Below are 23,405 nucleotides of genomic sequence, written 5' to 3'. Positions count from 1 at the left end.
AGTGTTGCATGACTGAGTAATTCTCAGTCAAAGTGTGAGAGCGCTGAAAGCTGAAAATCGGTCTGGGCAGGAAAGGGGTGAAAGTGCACTGTAGGCAAGTGGTTAAAAAAAAAATAAAATGGATCATTTTTATTTCTATTACAAGGAATGTAAACATTCCTTGTAATAGAAATAGGCACAACAGGACCTCTTTTTTGTGAGATCTGGGGTCAAAAAGTCCTCAGATGTCACAAGTACACTAAAAGATGGAGAAAAAAAAAATAAAATGAAAAAAAAGGGACCTTTAAACCGGTTGCTAGGCAACGACGTTTGCCGCCGCTCCGGTCCTCCAAGACCATAGAGTCGAGTGAGGGCAAGCTTGCCCTCACTCGACATCCTGTCTGTGAGGATTCGGGACGCAACGGGAAAAAGGACCGGGACGTGGCGGGAGGGGGGGGGGGCACCGCTGGGACCACCCTTATCGGAAAGCCAACCGCCCACCGTTTAAAAAAATACCAGGGTTATGGCAGCTATCTACTGCCATAACACCAGTATTTAGGTTTAAATGGAGGACGTATATATACATTGGGCGGTTGGTAAGTGGTTAATCAATGTGAAAATTCTACATTTTTAGGACATTTTCTATAGATGATCAGCAGCACTGTAGTGACTGGACAAGGACCTTCATGGGAGAATCGCTATTATTTTATTGAAAGCCATGACTTCCTAGTAAATTATTGGGTCCTCCAACTTGTCCTGTATATGGACCAAGCAGCACAGCAATTCCTCTGGCAAATCTGGCTCCAGTCCTAAAGATATTTTTCCTATTTATTGCACCTTCCTATTTTATTTAAGGTGGAACTAAAGACTTTTTTCATTTTTGAGAGAATATGGAAGGGTTATAACTTGCCGGTTTTGGGCCATCTGTGTCCCATTAGGGAGATTTTTCTTCACTTCCTGTCACATAGCCAAAGAATAAGAAATCCTCGTGGGCAGGTGCAGGTTGTCACATCCACCTTGCAGGGAGAGTGGAGGACAGGAGAAAGACCCATTTCTCTTAGGCCTCTATACGTATCATCAGGAGGGCTGCTGTCCGATTAGATGCTGCCAACTGATTGACCCTAGAATCCATCTTTGGGGAGGGCAGAGCTTACAAAAAGCCCTGGTTCACAGCACATTCTGCATGTGTTGAGGTTAGGGACACAAAACCACTGTCCAGGGAGAGGGAACCTATCACAGGGACAGGTTCCAGGGAAGGAGGGACAGTAGAGGGATTGGCGCACACTACTTTGGAGACTTCTCTGCTTTTGAGCTTACTGCATCTGTCTACCTTCCGCCTCCGAGTCAGGTGCAGCTGGCCGCGGTCTTCTGCTCATCAGCTGGAGTTCCATCTCCCAAGTGAGTGTTGCTGCTCAGGTATTGCTGTTAAAGAGACTCAATTGTTGTTTATTCCACATTCTTATCCACTGTGTGTGCCGAGTCTTCCCTTTTGGGTGCCTACAACCTGGGTCTTGATGAAGGATGAAGATAGCGGCACTCCAAAGTAGAAAAACAACTTCTTTATTTATGAGAAAAAAATGGTGATGAACCAAAGCGAACTGCGCAAACGGGTGTTCACACACAAATTACAGTGTACTGAAACTTTCTATTAATCGTGAATAATTAAATAAATAAATAAATAAATAAATATGTGAATAAATAATTCTATATAAATATGTGGGAATGCCTTCCACACTGTGAGCAGCAAACAACCAACGTGTTGACGTGATGAATGTGAAATTTGAGAGTATATATTGCGCTCAACAATAATTATTCACAAAAAGTGCATTGGTGCATATAAATAAATAATTAAATAATTGAAAACCAGTCCATTTGTGCTTAAAACCATCAATGGTGATTGAGGACCACAACAATTGATAAAAGCACAAGTTCAGCATAAATAAATAAATAAAGTCCTTTCGTGCTTAAAATATCAAGGTAATTAAAGCGGAGTTCCGGGCACAGAAATGATTTTTTGATGAACATACCCCCGGGACAGTCAGGGCTAGCACATTCCACAATGGATAGCCTCTGATCTGTCCCGGTTCGCACTTACCTTTTAGAAGAAATACTTACTTAGAAAATTTCTTCCACAGCGTTTCCATCTCTGTTGTGGGCAGCTGAAGCCGGCGCGGTCCTCTTCTCTGTCTTCTTCCGCGTCTTCGTGTCCCAGAATGCACTGCACCGGCCCCTCTCGTCACTTCCGGTGCGGCGCCGCATTCCTGAACAGCTTCTGGGAAATGACGAGCGGGGCCGGTGCCGTCGCATTGATTCCTGGGAGCTATGACGTTTAGCTCCCAGGAATCATCGCGAGGCAGGAAGTGACGGGGTGAGCCTCGGCGCTGGAGGAGGAAGCAGTCATAGGTGAGTATTTACGATCTTCAATAAAAAGGTGAGTAAACAAAAAAAATTAAAATAACTATCCAATTCCTTTTCAGGTGAGCTCTACCTAGCGGAGGGGCACAAAAAAAAAAAAATTGTTTTTGTGCCCGGAACTCCGCTTTAAATGGTTAACCGCAGCAGTGATTAGAAGCACAGACTTGATAGAAGTGATGTGAAACCTTCACCTCCACACATTCACCCAGTGCTCTTAATAAATACTCCTTACCAGAAGGATATGACCCCTTGATTATAGGGGGTCACAATAAGTAATTGGTATCCACAAAGAATCCAGACCATCCACATAGCTTTTCCTCTCACCAGCAAGGATGTATGACCAGATGTTAATGGTGCGGCTCCATTGCATGAAGTTTTGAGTCCATTTATGGGTCGGATGATTGTCATTTCACAACGATCTATGGATATGATTTTACGCCCATGTTTTCTAAATTGTGGTGAGTTTGCAACCATAGGGAGTGGGATCCACGAGGTGTGGTGAGGGTCTACTCGTATGTCTTAGAGCCCTATCTACCTTCCCATTGGTTTTCACTATTGTCTCACCTGGTGTTTGTGGACTTTTTAATTTGTTCATATGGACCTTTTATAGAACATTGATTTTAATGGATCATGTTTACATTGTAACCACGAGCGCTGCTAATGCTGTATTTCCTTTGATGACAGCATATGTGATTCTATTTAATTGTATATAGTAGCTGCTTTTAAATTGTGAATAGGCTTTGGCTGTTTTCTTTTTATTTGGATCATTCTGAGCGCAGGATGGAGGCATTTCTTTGAGAATATTTTTTTTTAACAGTGTTTCCCCTTTTTATATGTTTCTGGGGGTGTGGTCAGTATACATTCTGTGTACAGAACAGCTCCAAGCAGCCATATTTTATTGCATTTTCCGAAAATTACAAATGCTGCAGATTGAAAAGGAAAGGTCATTTCTAATAACATTCAACGCCAAGGTCTTAGGTGTAGTCCTGGACTCTGAACTCTCCTTCAAGCCCCACATCCAATCACTGTCCAAATCTTGCCGCCTCAACCTCTGCAACATCTCCAAAATACGCCCCTTCCTAACCAATGACACAACAAAGCTCCTAGTTCACTCCCTGGTCACCTCGCGCCTCGACTACTGCAATTCCCTTCTCATTGGCTTACTCTACATAGGCTCCTCCCCTCTTCAATCCATCATGAATGCTGCTGCCAGACTCATCCACCTTACCAATCGCTCAGTGTCCCCTACTCCTCTCTGTCAAGCCCTCCACTGGCTTCCGCTCACCCAACGAATTCAATTCAAAATACTAACAACAACTTACAAAGCCATCCACAGCTTAGCCCCCAGCTACATCACTAGTCTAGTCTCAAAATACCAACCTAATCGCTCTCTTCGTTCCTCTCAAAACCTCCCGATCTCTAGCTCCTTCGTCACCTCCTTCCATGCTCACCTCCAGGACTTTGCCAGAGCCGCTCCAATCCTATGGAACACCTTACCCCAATCTGTTTGATTATCTCCTACCGTATTAGCTTTTAGACGATCCCTGAAAACCTTCCTGTTCAGAGAAGCCTATCCCACCCACACCTAACAACTATACTTCCATTTTCCCCATCAGCTCATCCTCCACAGTTATAGCCTTTTGTTTCACTTGACCCTCCCTTCTAGATTGTAAGCTCTAACGAGTAGGCCCGTCCAATTCCTCCTGTATTGAATTGTATTGTAACTGTATTGTCTTCCCTCATATTGTAAAGCGCTGAGCAAACTGTGGGCTCTACATAAACCCACCCCGCTGACGAAGTCTATGACGCAACGCGTACGGGGGAGGAGCCTGCACGTCATCACGTTGATTCCCGGAGACCACAGGCAGTGTCTGATGCTCTGATAGTCCGCACTACTATAACTGCTTTAAAATGTAAGTGCGATTTCATCTTTTATGTATAATAAATAGCCCTAACAATCAGAGAGCACTAGATCTTGTTTTTATTTCCACACCGATGCCGTATATACCCGGAGAGAGTATCAGGAGGCGGTGATGGGAAGGTGAACCAGGCTACTGTGATTATCCCAGAGTGTGTATTGACTCTTATGAGTCTTTCCCTAAGGTGAGCTGCTAATCTGTCACTAGTCACTAGGAGCACTTGGAGTGAAGCATGCAGCACTTATGATCACGTTTACGGATGAAGATTTTAGCTTTCATTTTGTCACTATTTTCACTGTAAATTGGGTCTATTAATATTGATTTCACAATCACAGTTCACGATTGTATTTATCATTTGTTATCACAGTTTATGGACTGATTTTGATTAATTGTGATGATGTTTTGAACACAAAACATATATTTATTTGATTGTTGTATTGACTTGGCGCAGCAATACTATTTTCTTTAGCTATATAAATCCTGTATAATAATAATAATAATTACAATATGATTTGTGTCACAATTGTATATGCTATATTGTTTTTTTCTTTATTTGTTGATTTTTTCCCCCCCCCCCACGAATGTGTAGTTACCTATTAAGAACAAACAGCTATGGGGAATCCCAAGATCAGCAGCTGCAGCTCAAAACCAACAGGAGTTCCCAAGGGAAATGATGTCAGTTGACTGGTTATCACAGCCCTAAATTCAATAATCCAATATAGTGTATGTGGAACTTGACAGATTAGTTTGATACAGCAATTTCCACCTAAACAAAAAGTGCGTACCTAGGTTAATGGAGAGAGACAATCTCCCTTTCTGTAGCTCCAGCGTTAGATAATCCCCTCGCTGTCCTTCTCCGTGAAATAATACTCCATCACTCTGCATACTCTTGAACTTCAAGGAGATGACATCTTTATATGTGGTCATCAGTTTCTGATTGAACCTGTAGAGGAGCGAGCTTCTGCCATCAAAGTCCGCTACGTCGGATTCTAGAAAAGAGACAAAGAGGCCACTGAGAATCAGTCATGTAAACAAGCAAACAAGATCAATAATGCTGCACTCTCCTAACATAGACATCAGCAACACCTTTGGACAATATTGGGTTGGGATTGACTATTTTACCTAAAACGAATCCCCTGGAGAACCCCTTAAAAAATAACTTGCTGAAATTAGATTATGTACCCTTGTTAGTTCTATATGGCAAAGGCAAGGTAACATCCACACTCCATTGTAGCACTCCAGACCCAAGCCTCTCACCACCCATGGACAGCCAGGGTGCCAGCTTTAAAAAGGTTGTCTCTGCTCATCCCTGAAGTTTACAAATGAAAGCCTAACTCCAGTAAAAGCTTGTCTAAGCATGGTACTCAACCATCAATGATACAGCTACTTCGTAGATATCTCCACATGGGAAAACCACCCCTCCTAAACACGTTTCACCACAAAGCGTGATCATAGGTATAAGCAGGGCAGCCATCAGGGGGGGGGGGACAGCCCATGCACATGTAAGGGGCCCAGGCGTTCCAAGGGGCCCAGCTGCCCAGGCCCCAACCAAGGAGACCGAGTAGTTGCAGCTGTAGTAACTAGCAATTGCTGAAACATAGCGGCTGAAGAGTAAGCCGATGCAGCTGAAGGGATGTCTCTTTGCTGGATTGTGATGTCTCTTTGCTGAAAATAGGAGGCTATCTCTTTACTTGATTGGGATATCTCTTTGCTAAATATATGAGGCTCTTTTTTTGCTGGATAGGGATGTCTCTCTGCTGAATATATGAGGCCGTCTCTTTACTTGATTGGGATGTCTCTTTGCTAAATATATGAGGCCATCTCTTTTTTGGATTGGGATGTCCCTTTGCTGAATATATGGGGATGTCTCTTTGATGGATGGGATTCATAGTTTAATTTATTCATAAATGATCTAGAGGAGGGGATATCTAGTACAATCTCAGTATTTGCAGATGATACTAAATTAGGCATGCCAATATCTTCTATGCAGGATGTGGAAATCTTGCAAGCAGACCTGAACAAAATAACGGGGTGGGCAACTACATGGCAGATGAGATTTAATGTAGAAAAATGTAAAGTAATGCACTTGGGGGTCAGAAACCAGAAAGCAAGCTACTCACTAGGGGGGGAACCTCTGGGTGAGTCTAGGATGGAAAGGGACCTGGGGGTACTGGTAGACAACAGGCTTGGAAGTGGCATGCAATGCCAAGCCGCCGCAAGCAAAGCCAACAGAATACTGGGTTGTATAAAAAAGGGGATTCACTCCAGAAATAAAGAGATTATTCTCCCGCTCTACAAGACTCTGGTCCGGCCACATCTGGAGTATGCTGTCCAGTTCTGGGCACCGGTCCTCAGGAAGGATGTGCTGGAACTGGAGAAAGTCCAGAGAAGGGCAACAAAAATAATTAGGGGAATGGAGGACATCAGCTATGAGGAAAGACTACAAGCACTGAACCTATTCTCTCTGGAGAAGAGACGATTGAGGGGGGATATGATATCAATGTACAAATACTGTACTGGCGACCCTAGCATAAGGAACAAACTATTCAGAGAAAGGAGATACAATAAGACACGTGGCCACTCACTAAAACTTGAGGAAAGGCGGTTTAACCTTAAAGTGCGTAAGGGGTTCTTCACTGTAAGAGCAGTAAGGATGTGGAATTCTCTTCCACAAGCAGTCGTATCAGCGGGGAGCATTGATAGTTTCAAAAAACTATTGGATGGACACCTTAAAGACCACAACATACAGGGGTATACAATGTACGGTTAAAAGCAAACACGCACACACATCATAGGTTGAACTGGATGGACTTGTGTCTTTTTTCAGCCTCACTAACTATGTAACTATGTAACTATATGTAATTTGAATTTATTAAGTTGTAAGAGTGTTAAAATAGAAGTGGGTGCACTGAAGGACTTGGTGGGATGGCCAGTAGGCGATTCAGTGGGACGGCCAGAGGGCAGGCCCTTTGGAATGTTGGTGGTCAGGCCCAGAGGGGCCCAAGCCTAAAGCTGTGTAAGGGGCCCCAAAATTTCTGATGGCTGCCCTGGGTATAAGGGTGGCAAAAGGAAGGGGCCATATGTATTCTTCAAAAACATAGTACAGTTACACTGAAGTAGAAGGATTATTATACTTTTTGGACTTAACTTAATGGTGCCTAACACAAAAACAGGATTAAAATGTAAAGGTTTTTATTGGGTTTAACAAATACATACAAAGAATAGGTGTCATAATAACAGTACAAATTTTCAAAGGGCCACAAACTGTGGCAAAGGTACAAATACAAACAGTAGGTGTTTCACAATTTAAATGTTAACAGAAGCATATATCACTATTGAACTATGCTGGCAGGGTCAATGGGTATATAAGGAACAAGAGTTTACCAACATGTCTATTGAGGTAAAAGCTCTGCACTTGCACGGCCTAGTGATTGGAAACCCCAATTGGGTCATTAGTCAGGTTTGTTAATATACAGCTATCTGGATAAAGAGAATCATAGAATCACACATTTGGAATGAAACTAGAATAGTGCGTGACCACCAGTTGACATGAAGACGCTAATGTTACCTGTCCCCTTCCCTCCTTTGTAGGGGGTATCTGGTACTTGAGTTTATTCACGGCCTCCGAATCTTGGGCACCCCCAAGGGGAGCAAAACTGTGCCCAAGGGCAGAGACCATGAAGGGGAGCCAGAGTGCTCCCCTAGTAAGGTATAAATGTAGAGTGAAGTATGAGGGACAGGACTATTATAAGGGAGGGGAATTACAAAAACAGGATTTCAAAATGTACATAAAAACACTTTTGTTTAAAAATAGTATTTTTTTCATAAGTTTCTAAAAACTGGGGTATATATCAACGACAATAATAAAAATATACAAAACAACAACCAAAGTGTTACAGAACATTATCCCCAATATGTACGTTCCTAGATAAATATATTTGGATTCATATCACACACTACCAACATGGTGCCAGGTAAGAAACTAACTAGGGCTTTTGATCACACTATATACTGGTATGAAATTCATAAAGCAAAGTTCCAACGTGTTTCACCCTTATGGACTTCATCAGGGAAACAGTGGTGTTTATGTTCTTATAGTACTCATAAATATAATACTTAGAAAGATCGCCTATTCAAGCCAATCCAGTATATGTGGTAAACGTGAGTAAGATGGCCTCAGCCTTGCACAACTCCACAAGCCATACCCTCTTATTTGTTTTGCCCCAGCCATCAGGGCTTAGTCATAGATCTCTATGACTAAGCCCCAGGGGGTGGGGCAAAACATGTCAGAGGGTATGGCTTGTGCAGTGGTGAAAGGCTGAAGCCATCTTACACACATAGACTGGATTGGGTTGAGTGGCAATCCATCTAAGTATGCTATACTCTACTGGATAGTGAGATTTTCAGCCAGTACCCCATTACTGAGTACCAGCGGGACTATATACATTCCCATTTCTTTGCTTAAAGGGATACTACAAGTATTAGAAATGTATACATTTATGAGTTAGCCCACCCATGCAAATGTAGTCCAAATCATAATGAAGACAATTGTGGCCACTATGGTTTTTGGAAGTACGGATGGGCGAACGGTTCGGCTCGAGCACAGTGCATTCTGCGTCCTGGTTGGGCAAAGCTTTGTGTAAGCTTGCTGTTAAAGAACGGGGCCTCAGCGCTCTTAACAATTGATGTGTCATTAGCTGTTAATGGGTTTCCCCACTGATAGCTGCATAAAAAACAGAAAAAATTGCCGGTTAAAAAAAAAAAAGAAACGCCACACCAAAATAAAAAAAAATGGTTTTAGCCCCCCTCCCCCCCAAATCCATACCAAACCCCTGTCCGGGCATGCAGGCCACATTTCTTCAACATGGGGGGTGCTTTGGGGCGGGGGGCTCATGTTGATGGGGACAAGGGTCTCTTCCTGACAACCCTGGGCAGTGGTCGTCGGAGTCTACGGGCGGGATCCTGCCTTCCTCTATGTGAATGGGTAATGAGTATGGGTTCAATCACGCCACATGCCACACTGCCAACCCAAAAAAAAAAGAAAAAATGCCCTGCCTTCTATAATGGCCGCCTGCTGAATGCCTTCTCCGCGCTTTGACAGTTCTTATATAGGTAAGGGAGAGGCTACCTAGCAACATCATCTGGTGGCCCCGCCTCCTTGTAACATCACAGACTGGTGCATGCTGGACTGGTGATGTCACAAGGGGGCAGGGCCACCAGTTGACATTACCAGGTGGCCCCGCCCTTATCTATATAAGAACTGTCAAAGCGCAGAGGAGTGATCTGTCCTCCTAGTTTCCGGGCAGTGATTTTTCGGGGGTGCCATGTTTCCCACCTCCACAGTTCTATACGCCAAAATCTCAAGCCTTCCCTCTCCTACAGGCAAACCCAATCATTTGGGCCTTCACACAGCAGGTAGTAAAGGAAATCCAACGTACAAAATGGAAAGATCAATCTGTGTCAAATTTAAATATGGCTCAGAGATTAGCTGTTGATTCTTTACAAAATGATCCTAATATAATAATCAAGCCAGCCGATAAAGGAGGGAATGTGGTTGTCATGGATGCCACTAAATATGAATGTATGGTTCTGGACATCCTGGTAACCACAATTGGTACCGGAAGGTCTCAGAAACATATTTAGAAAGGATAATTATCAAATTCAGACAGCTAATCTCTGATGCTTTTTCTAAAGGAATATTGGATAAAAACTCTAGAATTCCTAAATGTGAAACATCCAAAGACACCAACTATGTACGCTCTGCCCAAGGTCCACAAAAACCTGACCAAACCACCAGGCCGACCAATAGTGTCTGGAAATGGGTGCTTGACAGAACCCTCCAGCCTACTGGTCGATGACTATCTTAGGCCTCATATCACTGCCCTGCCATCTCATATCCAAGATACCAGTTATCTAATTAGGGCGCTAGGTGGTATTGTTGTCCCCAATGATGCTTGGCTTGTGGGCATAAATGTCGAGGCCCTCTACAACTCTATCCCGCATCATTGCGGGATTAGAGTTGTGGAGGGATTTATTTCAGAAAGAGGGAATTCAGCAGAAAGATACAACAATTTTGTTGTCTCTCTTCTACGCTTTATTCTAACAAATAATGTGTTTTTGTTTAAGGGCTCTCACTACCTCCAGGTGCAGGGGGTGGCGAGGGGGACTAAATGTGCCCCATCGTATGCCAACCTGTACCTGGGGGGGGGGGGGTGGTAGAGAGATCTCTTTTCCAGGGAGGACCTGAAGGAATATCTATCGGGGTCCTCCTCCAGAGAAGATTCATAGATGATATCTTCTTGATCTGGACGAAGCCTTTGGCTCCACTATTGAAGTTTCTAGACATTTTGAATACAAATTTCACCCTAAAATTCACTACCACCTACAGTCAAAAAAGTCTAGACTTTCTAGATATAAAAATCTATGCCAATGAGGATGGTACCATTGGTTCCACTTTGTTTCGAAAACTTACTGCTGGGAATACAATATTGTATGCGGATAGCTCCCATCCAAGGCCCCTCATTTCAAGTATCCCCTACAGTCAGTATCTTCGCCTCAGGTAAACTGTACTAAACTTGAGGACTTTGAAGTTGAAGCCAGGGGCTTACAACAACGTCTTTTATCAAGAGGATATAGTAAGTCCTGTCTGAAAAGGTCTTATCATAAAGCTAAAAGCCAGGCTAGAAACTCATTTATAGAGGAAAAAAGAGAACTTATACAACGAGTGTACGATCAATTACACGCTACTTACTCTTGACAACATACTCAGGTGCGCTCTATTTTGAATACATTTTGGTACCTCCTCCAGGCAGATGAGACAGTAGCAAAGCACATTAAAAATCGTCCTGAGATCACTTTCAAAAGATCAAAATCCCTCAAAGACCAGGGGGTCCATAGTCACTATACTACCTCCTATAGTGGACGTCACCAAAAATTGACTGGCACATATCCTTGTAAGGGATGCAAATTTTGCAAGTATATGTTAAATGCAAGAGAGTTGAATTTACCAAATAGAAGCTCATACATACCTACATTTTATGCAAATTGTCAGACAATTGGTGTTGTTTACTATATGCAATGCGACTGCAAAGCCTTCTACATTGGCAAGACAAAAAGACCCTTTTACCATCGTATTAGAGACCATGTCAAATTGGTCTTGAGTAAGAAATTTGAAAGTCCCATCAGCCGTCATATGGGGCTTTATCATAATTTCAATGACAACAAGATGAAGTTCTTTGCCCTAGAGCACATCCCCCTGAATGAAAGGGGTGGTAGTGTTGATAGGATTCTATTACAGAAAGAAACTAAATGGATCTTTAATGTATGTGCCACACGACATCCTGGTATCAACGATGCAATTAGCTTTAAACCATTTTTCTAAATTTATCTAAACATAATTCTTAAATTATTATTTTTTTTTATTCTTGCATTCAGTCAGTTTGAAAATAAGATGTATATGAAATAATTATATGTACAAATATGTACATTGTATGTACATTGTGTTATTTATGGAACATGTATGGTTGTTTGGCTTGACAGAGGCAATAGAGGGACCTACCTGCTACAACTGGTTATCATATGAGCACCCACGGTTTTTCGCCTATTGACCATTCCCTGTGGTCATATGAGGTCAAGGCGCTTTATTCTCCCACCTAGACTTCGTACCAATTATATGCATTTATTTTGGATGGATATGTTTCTTTACAACTTCAAATTTAACTTTATTTGAAGAAGCTCTGTTTTCCTTATAATTTGTATATCAAAACTTAGATTTGGATATAAATGTCTCTTTAGGCATAAATAAAGTAAATATAGATAATATTGCCACATATAAAAATGTAGAATCAGGGACTTTCTCCTCTTTCAATACACATATACCTTTGGTTATTGTTAAACTGGATGTTTCTGCCTCCTTCATTCAACAGAGGAGGAAGTTTCCCTTACTTGTAATGATAGCCCCAGCTTCGGAGGACGTTCTGCGCATGCGCGCAATGGATTTCTGGTCTTGGGTAATCACATGACCCCTCAATGGCGAGGCTTGAATTACGGAAGGGACAGTTTAGGTGGGGGAACATTTTGCTCTCGACGACAGATGCCTCCGGAGTGGAGGAGGGAATTTAAACACCAGTACAAGCACCCGCAGTCAGTCTGACTGTGCTGTAAAAGGAGAAAGTGCTTCATACAGGTACCAATGGAATTATATTAATTTATATTCCCCTCTTTTCGCTTTTCGTTATCTCTTTGCCTGTTCCTTATACCGATGCAGAGCATCATTCTCTGAGGCTTTTTATATCCTATTATATCTTTTTATATAGGGGTCTGCCCAGGAAAGGGGACTACTCCAGTGGAGAGTCAGTGGACAGATGTCAGTGCACACACCAACTAAGAAAGGGGGTGCCAAGTTAGAACCCTGAAGAATAACTCAAACAGGATCACATTATCTATCTTAACTTCTGTGGCAAGGTGAAGGAGTGGCCTTGCCGCACACTACAGCTACTTGTCCTCATCCCTTCTCCAATCCCAGTTCTAAAAAAAAACACAAAAAAAACAACATCCCCTGGATTGATTATTGACTGAGCCAAGGATTGTTAATGCTATTTGTCTGCTATCGGTTTCTAAGGGTAACCCAGGTGAATCCAGAAAGTGCAATTCTCAGCAGTCCTCTAGGGGGCAGTGCTACGTTAAAATAGAAGGACCAACTTCCCAATGGGGAACCATCCAGACCCAGGGTAAGTAAATGAGTAACTTAAAAAAGTAACCTTAAAGACAGTATGGTAGATAAAGTAGTCAAGGCACATATATTCCAAAGAGGGAGCTCTTGATAAGTATCTTGGGAACAAACTCATTTCACATCAATCCAGCCTGTCAACACAGCAAGGCTCTGCTCTGCCCTCAGCTGTCTGCTTACAGCAGCAACAGCCAGAGATGTATAGTAACGAAGTAGAACTACTTAAGTACTGTACTTAAGTACCGAAATGCGGTATCTGTACTTTCCTAGAGTAGAATTTTTTTCTCCTACTTCTACTTTTACTTCACTACATTTTTTCGATGATTTCGATACTTCTACTCAAGTATTTTTTTTTTGTGCTGCATAGTTACTCGTTACTTTTAAAAAAATTACCACTGCCAGAACAGTAGATGGCAGGTTGCATAAAGCTCAAAAAAATGTGTATAATGTCATTTGTAAATCAGCGCATACGAAAATAAAGGCTGTGTATAATAAAAGCTGCTATACCAAATCTTTCCAATAAAAAAAAAATATGAAACAAACAAATAAATGGTGCTACAGCGCTTAAAGTGCATCAAGAAACTACTAACAAACACAGGTTAATCATTTGAATAAATCATTTGAAATAATAAAAACAATATGATGTTCAAACTTTTGACTTCTTTCTTTAATAACTACATAACACAGTACTTGTACTTCTACTTTCAGTACTTGAGTAGAATTTTTTTTTCAAAACTACTGGTACTTTTTACTTTTAGTACTTAAGTAGCAAATTTTTTGAAAAAACTACTTGCAATACTTAAGTCAAAAAAATGTTGAATACTTTAGTACTTCTACTTAAGTAACTTTTTCTGCGAGCACTTCCACTTCTACTCAAGTAATTTTTTGATCGAGCACATGTACTTTTACTCAAGTAGAAATTTCGAGTACTTTATACAAGTCTGGCAACAGCGAATGGCTCCCATTGATGCCTATGCATCCTCTGTGACCAGAAAGACAGGAGAGAGCAGACGGCACAGTGCTGGATTGAGCTAGAACTCAGGTAAGTATACGAGGGGGGGGGGGGAGGGACAATACAAACATTGGGACATGTTTAGCAGGAAAAGCATTAAGCTAAAAAATAAAAAATGACCAGGCTTTGCAAACACTTTGATCCTTGAGATGTATGTCCAAGAGTCTTTTAAAAGTAGCCATACTCCCTGCAGTTACTACCATTTGTGGAAGAGAGTTCCACAATCTTGTAGCCCTTACTGTAAAAAAAACCCTGCATAGCCTGAGGTTAAATCGCTTCTCCTCTAATCGCATTGTATGGCCTCATGTCCTCATGCATTAGTTGCGACTGAATCGTTTTTTTTTCTATGCTGGGATCACCGTTGAGGTATTTGTAAATCGCTATCATGTCCCATCTCAGGCGTCTCCTTTCCAGGGAGAATAAATCAAGCGCTTGTAAGCGCTCTTCATAATTAAGGTCCTCTAATCCTTGCCTGGCCAATGAAGGTGGTTGGACTCAGGAGCCAAGCAGAGGTCAGTATAGTTCTGCTTTAAAGCTTTTTTTACCCCAACATTTAATATAAATTTGGTTTATTTAATATTCCTGATATGTGCCTGCTGTGCCATGTTCTTGTATGAGAAAGTATCCTGTTCTCTCTGTATTGCTTCCTTTGTGTGAAATTCCTAGTGTTACGGCAAGTCCCTCTGTTTTCCTATTGAAAACTGACCACTTTAAGCAGAAGAACACATCATGGTCAGTTCTGTAGCTATGCTGGGAACTCAGCATGCTTCCTGCCCCCCCCCCCCAATGATCAGACATGCCCCCCCACCTCCCCCACGCACAGCCTGTCAGTGGGAAGCTCAGTGTGATGCTACTTCTAACCCCTCCCCCCCCCCAGCTCGTATGCAGCTGAGAACAGAGGGAATGTGATCACTTAAAATAAGGGAAAACATATATTTATGAGGTTTTTTATATATCTATACAAAAAAATTGACTTGTATTTCTATTTTAAACTGAGTGGCTTAAATACAATTTTATCATATTACCTATCAGATACAGACCACTGTTAATGCTCATGTACTAGGAAGGTTAGGTAGCAGGCGCATGTGTGTTGTATTTGTAATGTTCTGTATGTCTTGTATCAGAGGCGTAACTAGAACCTTCAGGGCCCTGATGCAAGAAACCATGAAGGGCCCCTCAGACCCCTGGCCAGGGCCCTTCCCTTCAAGCCCAGGGCTCTTCCCACTAATCCTGGGGCTCTTTGCACTCGTTGCATGGCCTTTTATTATGGTCCCGCAGCAGGATTCTTTCACAAGTTCTGCAGTGGGCCCCCTTCCTGCAATCTTGGGGCCTCCCCACAGTGGTGCAATGCCAGGGTCCGGTCGCAAGTGTGACCCTTGCGATCCTGGAAGTTCACCCACTGGTTTGCTACCGGGCCCCCTGGAGCATGGGGCCCGGTAGCGATTGCAACCCCTGCAACCCCTGTAGTTACGCCCCTGTCTTGTATTGTTTTCCTATAACTGTAAGTAGTTTGTATGTGCAGCATTCTATTTAGTAAAAAGCACATTATTATAGTACAGGGGGTTTCTGCTTCCTTGCTTTACTGCAAAGTGACCTACAATAGACATAGCAAAACATTGCTTTATTACCATTAGTCTCATTTTCTATAAAAACAAGTCAAATCCCATTAAATCAAACAGGGATAATGGTTCTTCACGTATTCTCCTACATAATCTGACAAGTAAAGCTATTTTTTCAAATCAAAGGAGACTCTAGCAGAGCCAATCTCCTGACAAGCAAGGGAGAAGAACCTCAATCTTTGATGTGCGAAGCACGCCGTGGAAATGTCACCAAACGCAGTAGCACATAAAACAGAATGATCCGACTCCGTCATTTGCGAGCAGTATATTCTCTTTAATTGAACAACGCACTCATGTTTCTAAGGAAAAACAATTAGAGAGAACGCCGTACAGTATGTTTTCAATCCAGGCCATGACAAGCGTTGCCGTCTCTAGAGGGTCCACCTTTGAAATTACAAAGAGAGGAAAAACAAACAAACACTTAGCCACCTGCTTCAATATCCTTAACGGAGGAATCCAGAATTCATTACTGAGCTTGGTGTTCACACATACAGCAAGATTAAAATACCCAGGGGCCCTTGTTTTCTTAGGTTTCATATTTTTTCCATCCCTGGTGATTTTCATTTTTTTTTCTCTTGTTGTCCTTGTTTTCTGTTGGTTGCACAGAAATATGTTCTTGTTGGTAGACTTACAATGCAAGCACCAGATTTTCTAGATGACAGAGAATGATGTCCTTTGGGTAACTGCACGTGTTCCGTGGTGGTCCATCTGGGAAACCAGGCTTGACGGGCCACCTGCAGCCTCAAAACATTTGGTGCTTACAAGGCAGCATATGTCGGCCACTCATAAGTTACAGGTTTAGGAAGATAAAGAGCATGGGTTGGCTGCCTTGGTTTTTCAACTGATTTCAACAGCTGTTATAAAACATTTTTTCTGGTTGCCAATTTTTTATTGCATAGGTCTCTGTAATATCGTACCGCGAGCTGGATGGATTATTGAAGTGGCTCGTTTTCATCTTAACCTCCCTGGCGGTATGATTATGTCAGGAATTCTGTACCAAAAGCGGTACAATTTTTTTGCATGGAAATTTGGCGTTATGTATTATAGGCCTACAATTCTTAGTAATTACTGACTTAAACCTGACCAAAACAAGACTCTAGTAGACATCCCAGATGTGATAAATTTGAAACACAAACTTATGAATTATAATCTAATCAATAATATAATTTTATTATATAATATATAAATATTATATTATATAATAAAATTATATTATTGATTAGATTATAATTCATGCGTTATATTATATATATATATATATATATATATATATATATATATATATATATATATATATAGGTGTATATATATATATATATATATATATATATATATGTATATATATATATATATATATATATATATATATATATATATATGTGTGTGTGTGTGTGTGTGTGTATATATATATACATACGTGTATATGAATATATATATATATACACATACATACATATATATATATATATATATATATATATATATATATATATATATACACATATAATATAAATGTTATGTGTGTGTTTGTGTTTTGTGCAACGTTCAATGTTTGAATTTCCCTCCCTAGTTCCGCTCCCATGCAGCATTGCTGCTGCAGGGAACGGAACTAGGAAGTCATCAGACCGTCGGAGAACGGACGAGCGGCGTGGGTTTTCTCAGACGGCTGGCGATCACAGCAATGGAAGATCATCGCTGGATCGCCAGGAGAAGGTAAGACACCGCTGCGCGCTCTGCCCATCCACCCCGAGGGGATACCGCTAGGCAAGTTAATGGGTAAATGTTAGCGCTTCTTGGAAGTTCCTCTAAATGCAGCAGGTCTCCAGTTGCTGCGAGATGCAATGGATGGACCTTGAAAGATTGAAAGTAACTATGCATGGTATATCTAGTAAAACTAACAGTGAAGATTCAAGAACAGCCAACTATAATAGCACCAAACGCTGCATTCACATCTGAGTGTCTCGTTTTTTCAGGTGTTTTGTGGCGCATTTTTATGCATATTTTTGTATATAGTATTTATAGCATTTTTGAGCATTGGCATTTTTTTAACCACTTTACCACTAGAGCATTTTGCTGTCTTACGTCTGGGCCACTTTTTGCGATTCGGCGCTGTGCGACTTTAACTGAAAATTGCGACGCCGTACCCAAACAAAGTTTACGTCCTTTTTTTCCCACAAACAGAGCTTTCTTTTGGTGGTATTTGATCACCTGTGCGATTTTTACTTTTTGCGCTATAAACAAAAAAAGAGCGTTTATTTTGAAAAAATAACAATATTTTTAACATTTTTTATATGAAATTCCTCCCAAAAAAGATGTAAAAACCAATTTTTTTTAAAATTTTTGGCCAATTTGTTTTCTGCTACCCATGTTTGGTAAAAAAAAATCGCAATAAGCGTATTTTGATTGGTTTGCGCAAAAGTTATTGCGTTTACTAACAAAGGGAAAGATTTATGTCATTTTTGGGGTTTTTTTTTTTAACGAGTAATGGCGGCGATCTGCGATTTTTTTTGCGGGACTGCGACATTGCGGCGGACAGATCGGCCCCTGACTGACATTTTTGACACTTTTGGGGGTACCAGTGACATTACTGCAGTAATCAGTGCTATAAATATGCACTGTTACTGTAAAAATGACACTGGCAGGGAAGGGGTTAATTTTATTGGAGAGGGAGGGGTTAATGTATGCCTGGTGCTTACTGACGTGTGGGGGGGGAGGTGACTGAGTGACACAGGGACAGATCGGATGTCCAGCTATGCTGAACACTGCGATCTGTCACTCCCTGTCACTGAGGTTATCCGCCCGCTCTGTTTACACAGGCGGGCGGATCTCCAAACTGGATTGGGCCCGACTCCCACTGTGAATGTAAACAGCGGGAGCGCGCCTCCGGCGGCGCGCGAGCGCCGCCTACTGGGGAGGAGTCTGGCGACGTAGGTCTACGTCGTCAGACCTACAAGAGCCACTTTGCCGCAGTAGTACTACGGTACTCAGCGGTAAAGTGGTTAATAGGCAATAGTGAATGATGAAATAATGTTTCATCATTTGTTGCTATGTTTTCAGCTTTTTCATCTGCATATATATATATATTATTTTTATACAGGATTTATATAGCGCCAACAGTTTGCACAGCGCTTCACAAAATGAAGGCAGACATTACAGTTACAATACAATTTGGAACAAACGGAGTCAGAGGGCCCTGCTCGTTAGAGCTTACAATCTAAAAGGGGGGTCAATTGATACAAAAGTCAATAGCTGTGGGGGATGAGCTGATGGAGCAAGTGAAACAGTGTTATTAGTTAGTAGCCGGGTAGTCTTCTTTAAAGAGAAGGGTCTTCAGGGATCGTCTAAAGATGGATAGATTAGGGGACAGTCGGACAGATTGGGGTAGAGAGTTCCAAAGAATGGGAGAAGCTCTGGAGAAATCCTGGAGGCGAGCATGGGAAGAGGTGACAAGGGAGCTAGAGAGCAGGAGGTCTTGGGAGGACCGAAGAGAGCGGCTTGGTTGATATTTTGAGATCAGGTTAGTGATGTAGCTGGGGGCCGAGTTGTGGATGGCTTTGTAAACTATTGTTTGCACTTTGAATTTTATTTGTTGGGTCAGTGGAAGCCAGTAAAGGGATTGGCAGAGAGGGGTGGAGGACACTGAACGGTTGGTAAGGTGGATAAGTCTTGCAGCAGCATTCATTATGGATTGAAGGGGGGGATAATCTATGTAAGGGTAATCCAATAAGGAGGGAGTTGCAATAGTCGAGGCGAGAGATAACCAGGGCGTGAATTAAAAGCTTGGTGGTGTCATTGGTCAAAAAGGGCCGTATTCTAGCGATGTTGCGGAGGTTAAGGTGGCATGATTTGGACAGGGATTGGATGTGAGCCTGAAAGGACAGTGCAGAGTCCAGGGTTACCCCTAGCACCCTGGCATGTGTGGAAGGACTGATAGTTGTTCCATTGATCTTGACAGAGAATTCCGGGAAAGGGGCACGTGGAGGAGGAAATATTATGAGCTCGGTTTTAGATAGATTCAGTTTGAGGAAGTGGTGAGACATCCATATATATATATTATAATATAATATATTTAACATTTTCAAAAAGACCTCAGACCTCACAACTACACTAAAAAATAAAAAAAAATAAAAAATCAGCCCTTTAAACCGGTTGTTAGGCAACGACGTTTGACATTGCTCCGGTCCTTCCTCCAAGACCATAGAGTCGAGTGAGGGCCATCTTGACCTCACTCGACTTCCTGTCTCAGAGGATTCGGGGCCGGATCCTTTTCTCCGCTGCTGTCGGGAGCATGAAATTGTCCAAAATGTTTTGGTATGCTGATGCCTTAAAAGGTCCCTTCACTGGAACTAAGGGGCCAAGCCCAACCCCTGAAAAACAATCCCACACCATAATCCCCCATCCGCCAAATGATTTGGACCAGTGCACAATGCAAGGTCTATAAAGACATGGATGAGCGGGTTCGGGGTGGAGGAACTTGACAGGCCTGCACAGAGTCCTGACCTCAACCCGATAAAACACCTTTGGAATGAATTTGAGAAGAGACTGCGAGCCAGGGCTTCTCATCCAACATCAGTGCCTGACCTCAGAAATAAGCTTCCCAAAGACACACTCCTAAACCTTGTGGACAGCCTTCCCAGAAGCGATGATGCTGTTATAGCTGCAAAGGGTGGGCTAACTCAATACTAAACCCAATGGACAAGGACTTGGCAGCCATTAAAGTTCATGTGCATGGAAAGGCAGGCGTCACAATACTTTTGACAGATATAGTGTATATTGTGATTCATCAATATAGTGCTGGCAGCTACTATTCAGTTCTTCTTTCAGATTTAAAGTGGTTGTAAAGTCAGAAGATTTTTTATTTATCTTCATGCATTCTATGCATGAAGATAAAAAAGCCTTCTGTGTGCAGCAGCCTCCCCAGCACCCCCTATTACTTACCTGAGCCCCATCTCTATCCAGCGATGTCCATGTGTCCCTCCGCCGTCCGGGACTCTCCCTCCTTATTGACTGAGACACAGCAGTGGTACCATTGGCTCCCGCTGCTGTCAATCAAAGTCAGTTAGCCAATGAGCAGAGAGGAGGGGTGGGGCCGAACCACAGCTCTGTGCCTGAATAGATACACAGATCTGCGGCTCATCTCAGGTTCCCCCATAGAAAGCTGCTTGGAGGGAGGGGCCAGAAGCACTGAAGAGGAACCCGAGAAGAGGAGGATCTGGTCCACTCGTTACAAAACCACCTCACAGAGCAGGTAAGTATAATAAGTTTGTTATTTTTAAAGGAAAAAAAAAAAAACTTTACAATCACTTTATATGTATATATATATATATATATATATATATATACAGTGGGTACAGAAAGTATTCAGACCCCCTTAAATTTTTCACTCTTTGTTATATTGCAGCCATTTGCTAAAATCATTTAAGTTCATTCTTCTTCCTCATGAATGTACACATAGCACCCCATACTGACAGAAAAACACAGAATTGTTGACATTGTTGCAGATTTATTAAAAAAGAAAAACTGAAATATCACATGGTCCTAAGTATTCAGACCCTTTGCTCAGTATTTAGTAGAAGCCCCCTTTTGATCTAATACAGCCAGGAGTCTTTTTGGGAAAGATGCAACAAGTCTTTCACACCTGGATTTGGGGATCCTCTGCCATTCCTCCTTGCAGATTCTCTCCAGTTCTCTCAGGTTGGATGGTAAACGTTGGTGGAAAGCCATTTTTAGGTCTCTCCAGAGATGCTCAATTGGGTTTAAGTCAGGGCTCTGGCTGGGCCATTCAAGAACAGTCACGGAGTTGTTGTGAAACCACTCCTTCGTTATTTTAGCTGTGTGCTTAGGGTCATTGTCTTGTTGGAAGGTAAACCTTCGGCCCAGTCTGAGGTCCAGAGCACTCTGGAGAAGGTTTTTGTCCAGGATATCCCTGTACTTGGCCGCATTCATCTTTCCCTCAATTGCAACCAGTCGTCCTGTCCCTGCAGCTGAAAAACACCCCCACAGCATAATGCTGCCACCACCATGCTTCACTGTTGGGACTGTATTGGACAGGTGATGAGCAGTGCCTGGTTTTCTCCACACATACCGCTTAGATTTAAGGCCAAAAAGTTCTATTTTGGTCTCATCAGACCAGAGAATCTTATTTCTCACCATCTTGGAGTCCTTCAGGTGTTTTTTTAGCAAACTCCATGCGGGCTTTCATGTGTCTTACACTGAGGAGAGGATTCTGTTGGGCCACTCTGCCATAAAGCTGCGACTGGTGGAGGGCTGCAGTGATGGTTGACTTTCTACAACTTTCTCCCATCTCCTGACTGCATCTCTGGAGCTCAGCCACAGTGATCTTTGGGTTCTTCTTTACCTCTCTCACCAAGGCTCTTCTCCCCCGATAGCTCAGTTTGGCCGGACGGCCAGCTCTAGAAAGGGTTCTGGTCATCCCAAACGTCTTCCATTTGAGGATTATGGAGGCCACTGTGCTCTTAGGAACCTTAAGTGCAGCAGAAATATTTTTGTAACCTTGGCCAGATCTGTGCCTTGCCACAATTCTGTCTCTGAGCTCTTCAGGCAGTTCCTTTGACCTCATGATTCTCATTTGCTCTGACATGCATTGTGATCTGGAAGGTCTTATATAGACAGGTGTGTGGCTTTCCTAATCAAGTCCAATCAGTATAATCAAACACAGCTGGACTCAAATGAAGGTGTAGAACCATCTCAAGGATGATCAGAAGAAATGGAAAGCACCTGAGTTAAATATATGAGTGTCACAGCAAAGGGTCTGAATACTTAGGACCATGTGATATTTCAGTTTTTCTTTTTTAATAAATCTGCAACAATGTCAACAATTCTGTGTTTTTCTGTCAGTATGGGGTGCTATGTGTACATTCATGAGGAAGAAGAATGAACTTAAATGATTTTAGCAAATGGCTGCAATATAACAAAGAGTGAAAAATTTAAGGGGGTCTGAATACTTTCCGTACCCACTGTATATATATATATATATATATATATATATATATATATATATATATATATATATATATATATATTTTTTTTTAGCACAGTTAATTGTGTTTATGTTTACGTATGTGCTTTGCCTTTCTTTGTTGAGGTGCCATTGAAAATGACTGGCACCGTAACGCATAGAAGAGTGACAAGAGAAAAAAAAGGCATCAATGCATTATGCTAATCCACACGTTAATACACTGTAAATGCACCTTTAATGATATACTGTAGCAGTGGTTGAGCCAAGATAAAAAAAATAAAAAGGCTACAAAAGAAATGAAATGCTTGGAGTGCAGACCATTGACAAAATGTCATCACAGCTAATACTTAGAGACAAGTGCGGAGTTTCTAGCTCACAGGTAAGTGATATCATTTAATGTAAATTTCAAATGCAAAATGTGCCATAAAGATAAAGGTCACGGTGGTTAAAAAAAAAAAAAAAAAATCTGCATAAATTTCAACAAGTGAGTTCTTTTCATTTGATAGAATTGAACATTACCAGTTGATGGAGCACCAGTCACATTTCCAAATGTCGACTCCGTACTGAAATGATTTTTGTAAATGATAATATGCGGGGAATACATTCTCTGTTTGTACTCTCTGTTCTTTTCTTTTCACAGAATTGTAAATGGAAAGAATCACTCTTATTATCCGCGTGAAGCAACAATTTATTTAAACTGAACTCCAGGCAAACAAATAAATATCCCATTGAAATACCTATAAGGGAGCCATTG

The 23,405-nt window shown here is 41.8% G+C and overlaps 1 protein-coding gene across 1 annotated transcript in view; it reads right to left on the bottom strand.

Moving 5' to 3' along the window:
• Window positions 1-23,405, bottom strand: part of LOC309558092 (contactin-associated protein-like 5) — a 591,346-nt gene that overhangs the window by 306,048 nt on the left and 261,893 nt on the right. Inside the window, exon 5 of the mRNA XM_082261047.1 lies at window positions 5,099-5,302. Within this exon, the coding sequence (XP_082117173.1) occupies window positions 5,099-5,302 (204 nt within the window). The remainder of the gene's footprint in view (window positions 1-5,098; window positions 5,303-23,405) is intronic.

The sequence above is a fragment of the Pelophylax lessonae genome, assembly GCF_965119305.1.
Source record: "Pelophylax lessonae genome assembly, chromosome: 6".
NCBI classification, from domain to species: domain Eukaryota; kingdom Metazoa; phylum Chordata; class Amphibia; order Anura; family Ranidae; genus Pelophylax; species Pelophylax lessonae.
Note: the sequence above shows the minus strand (reverse complement) of the source record. Positions and strands in the feature narration are given on the sequence as shown.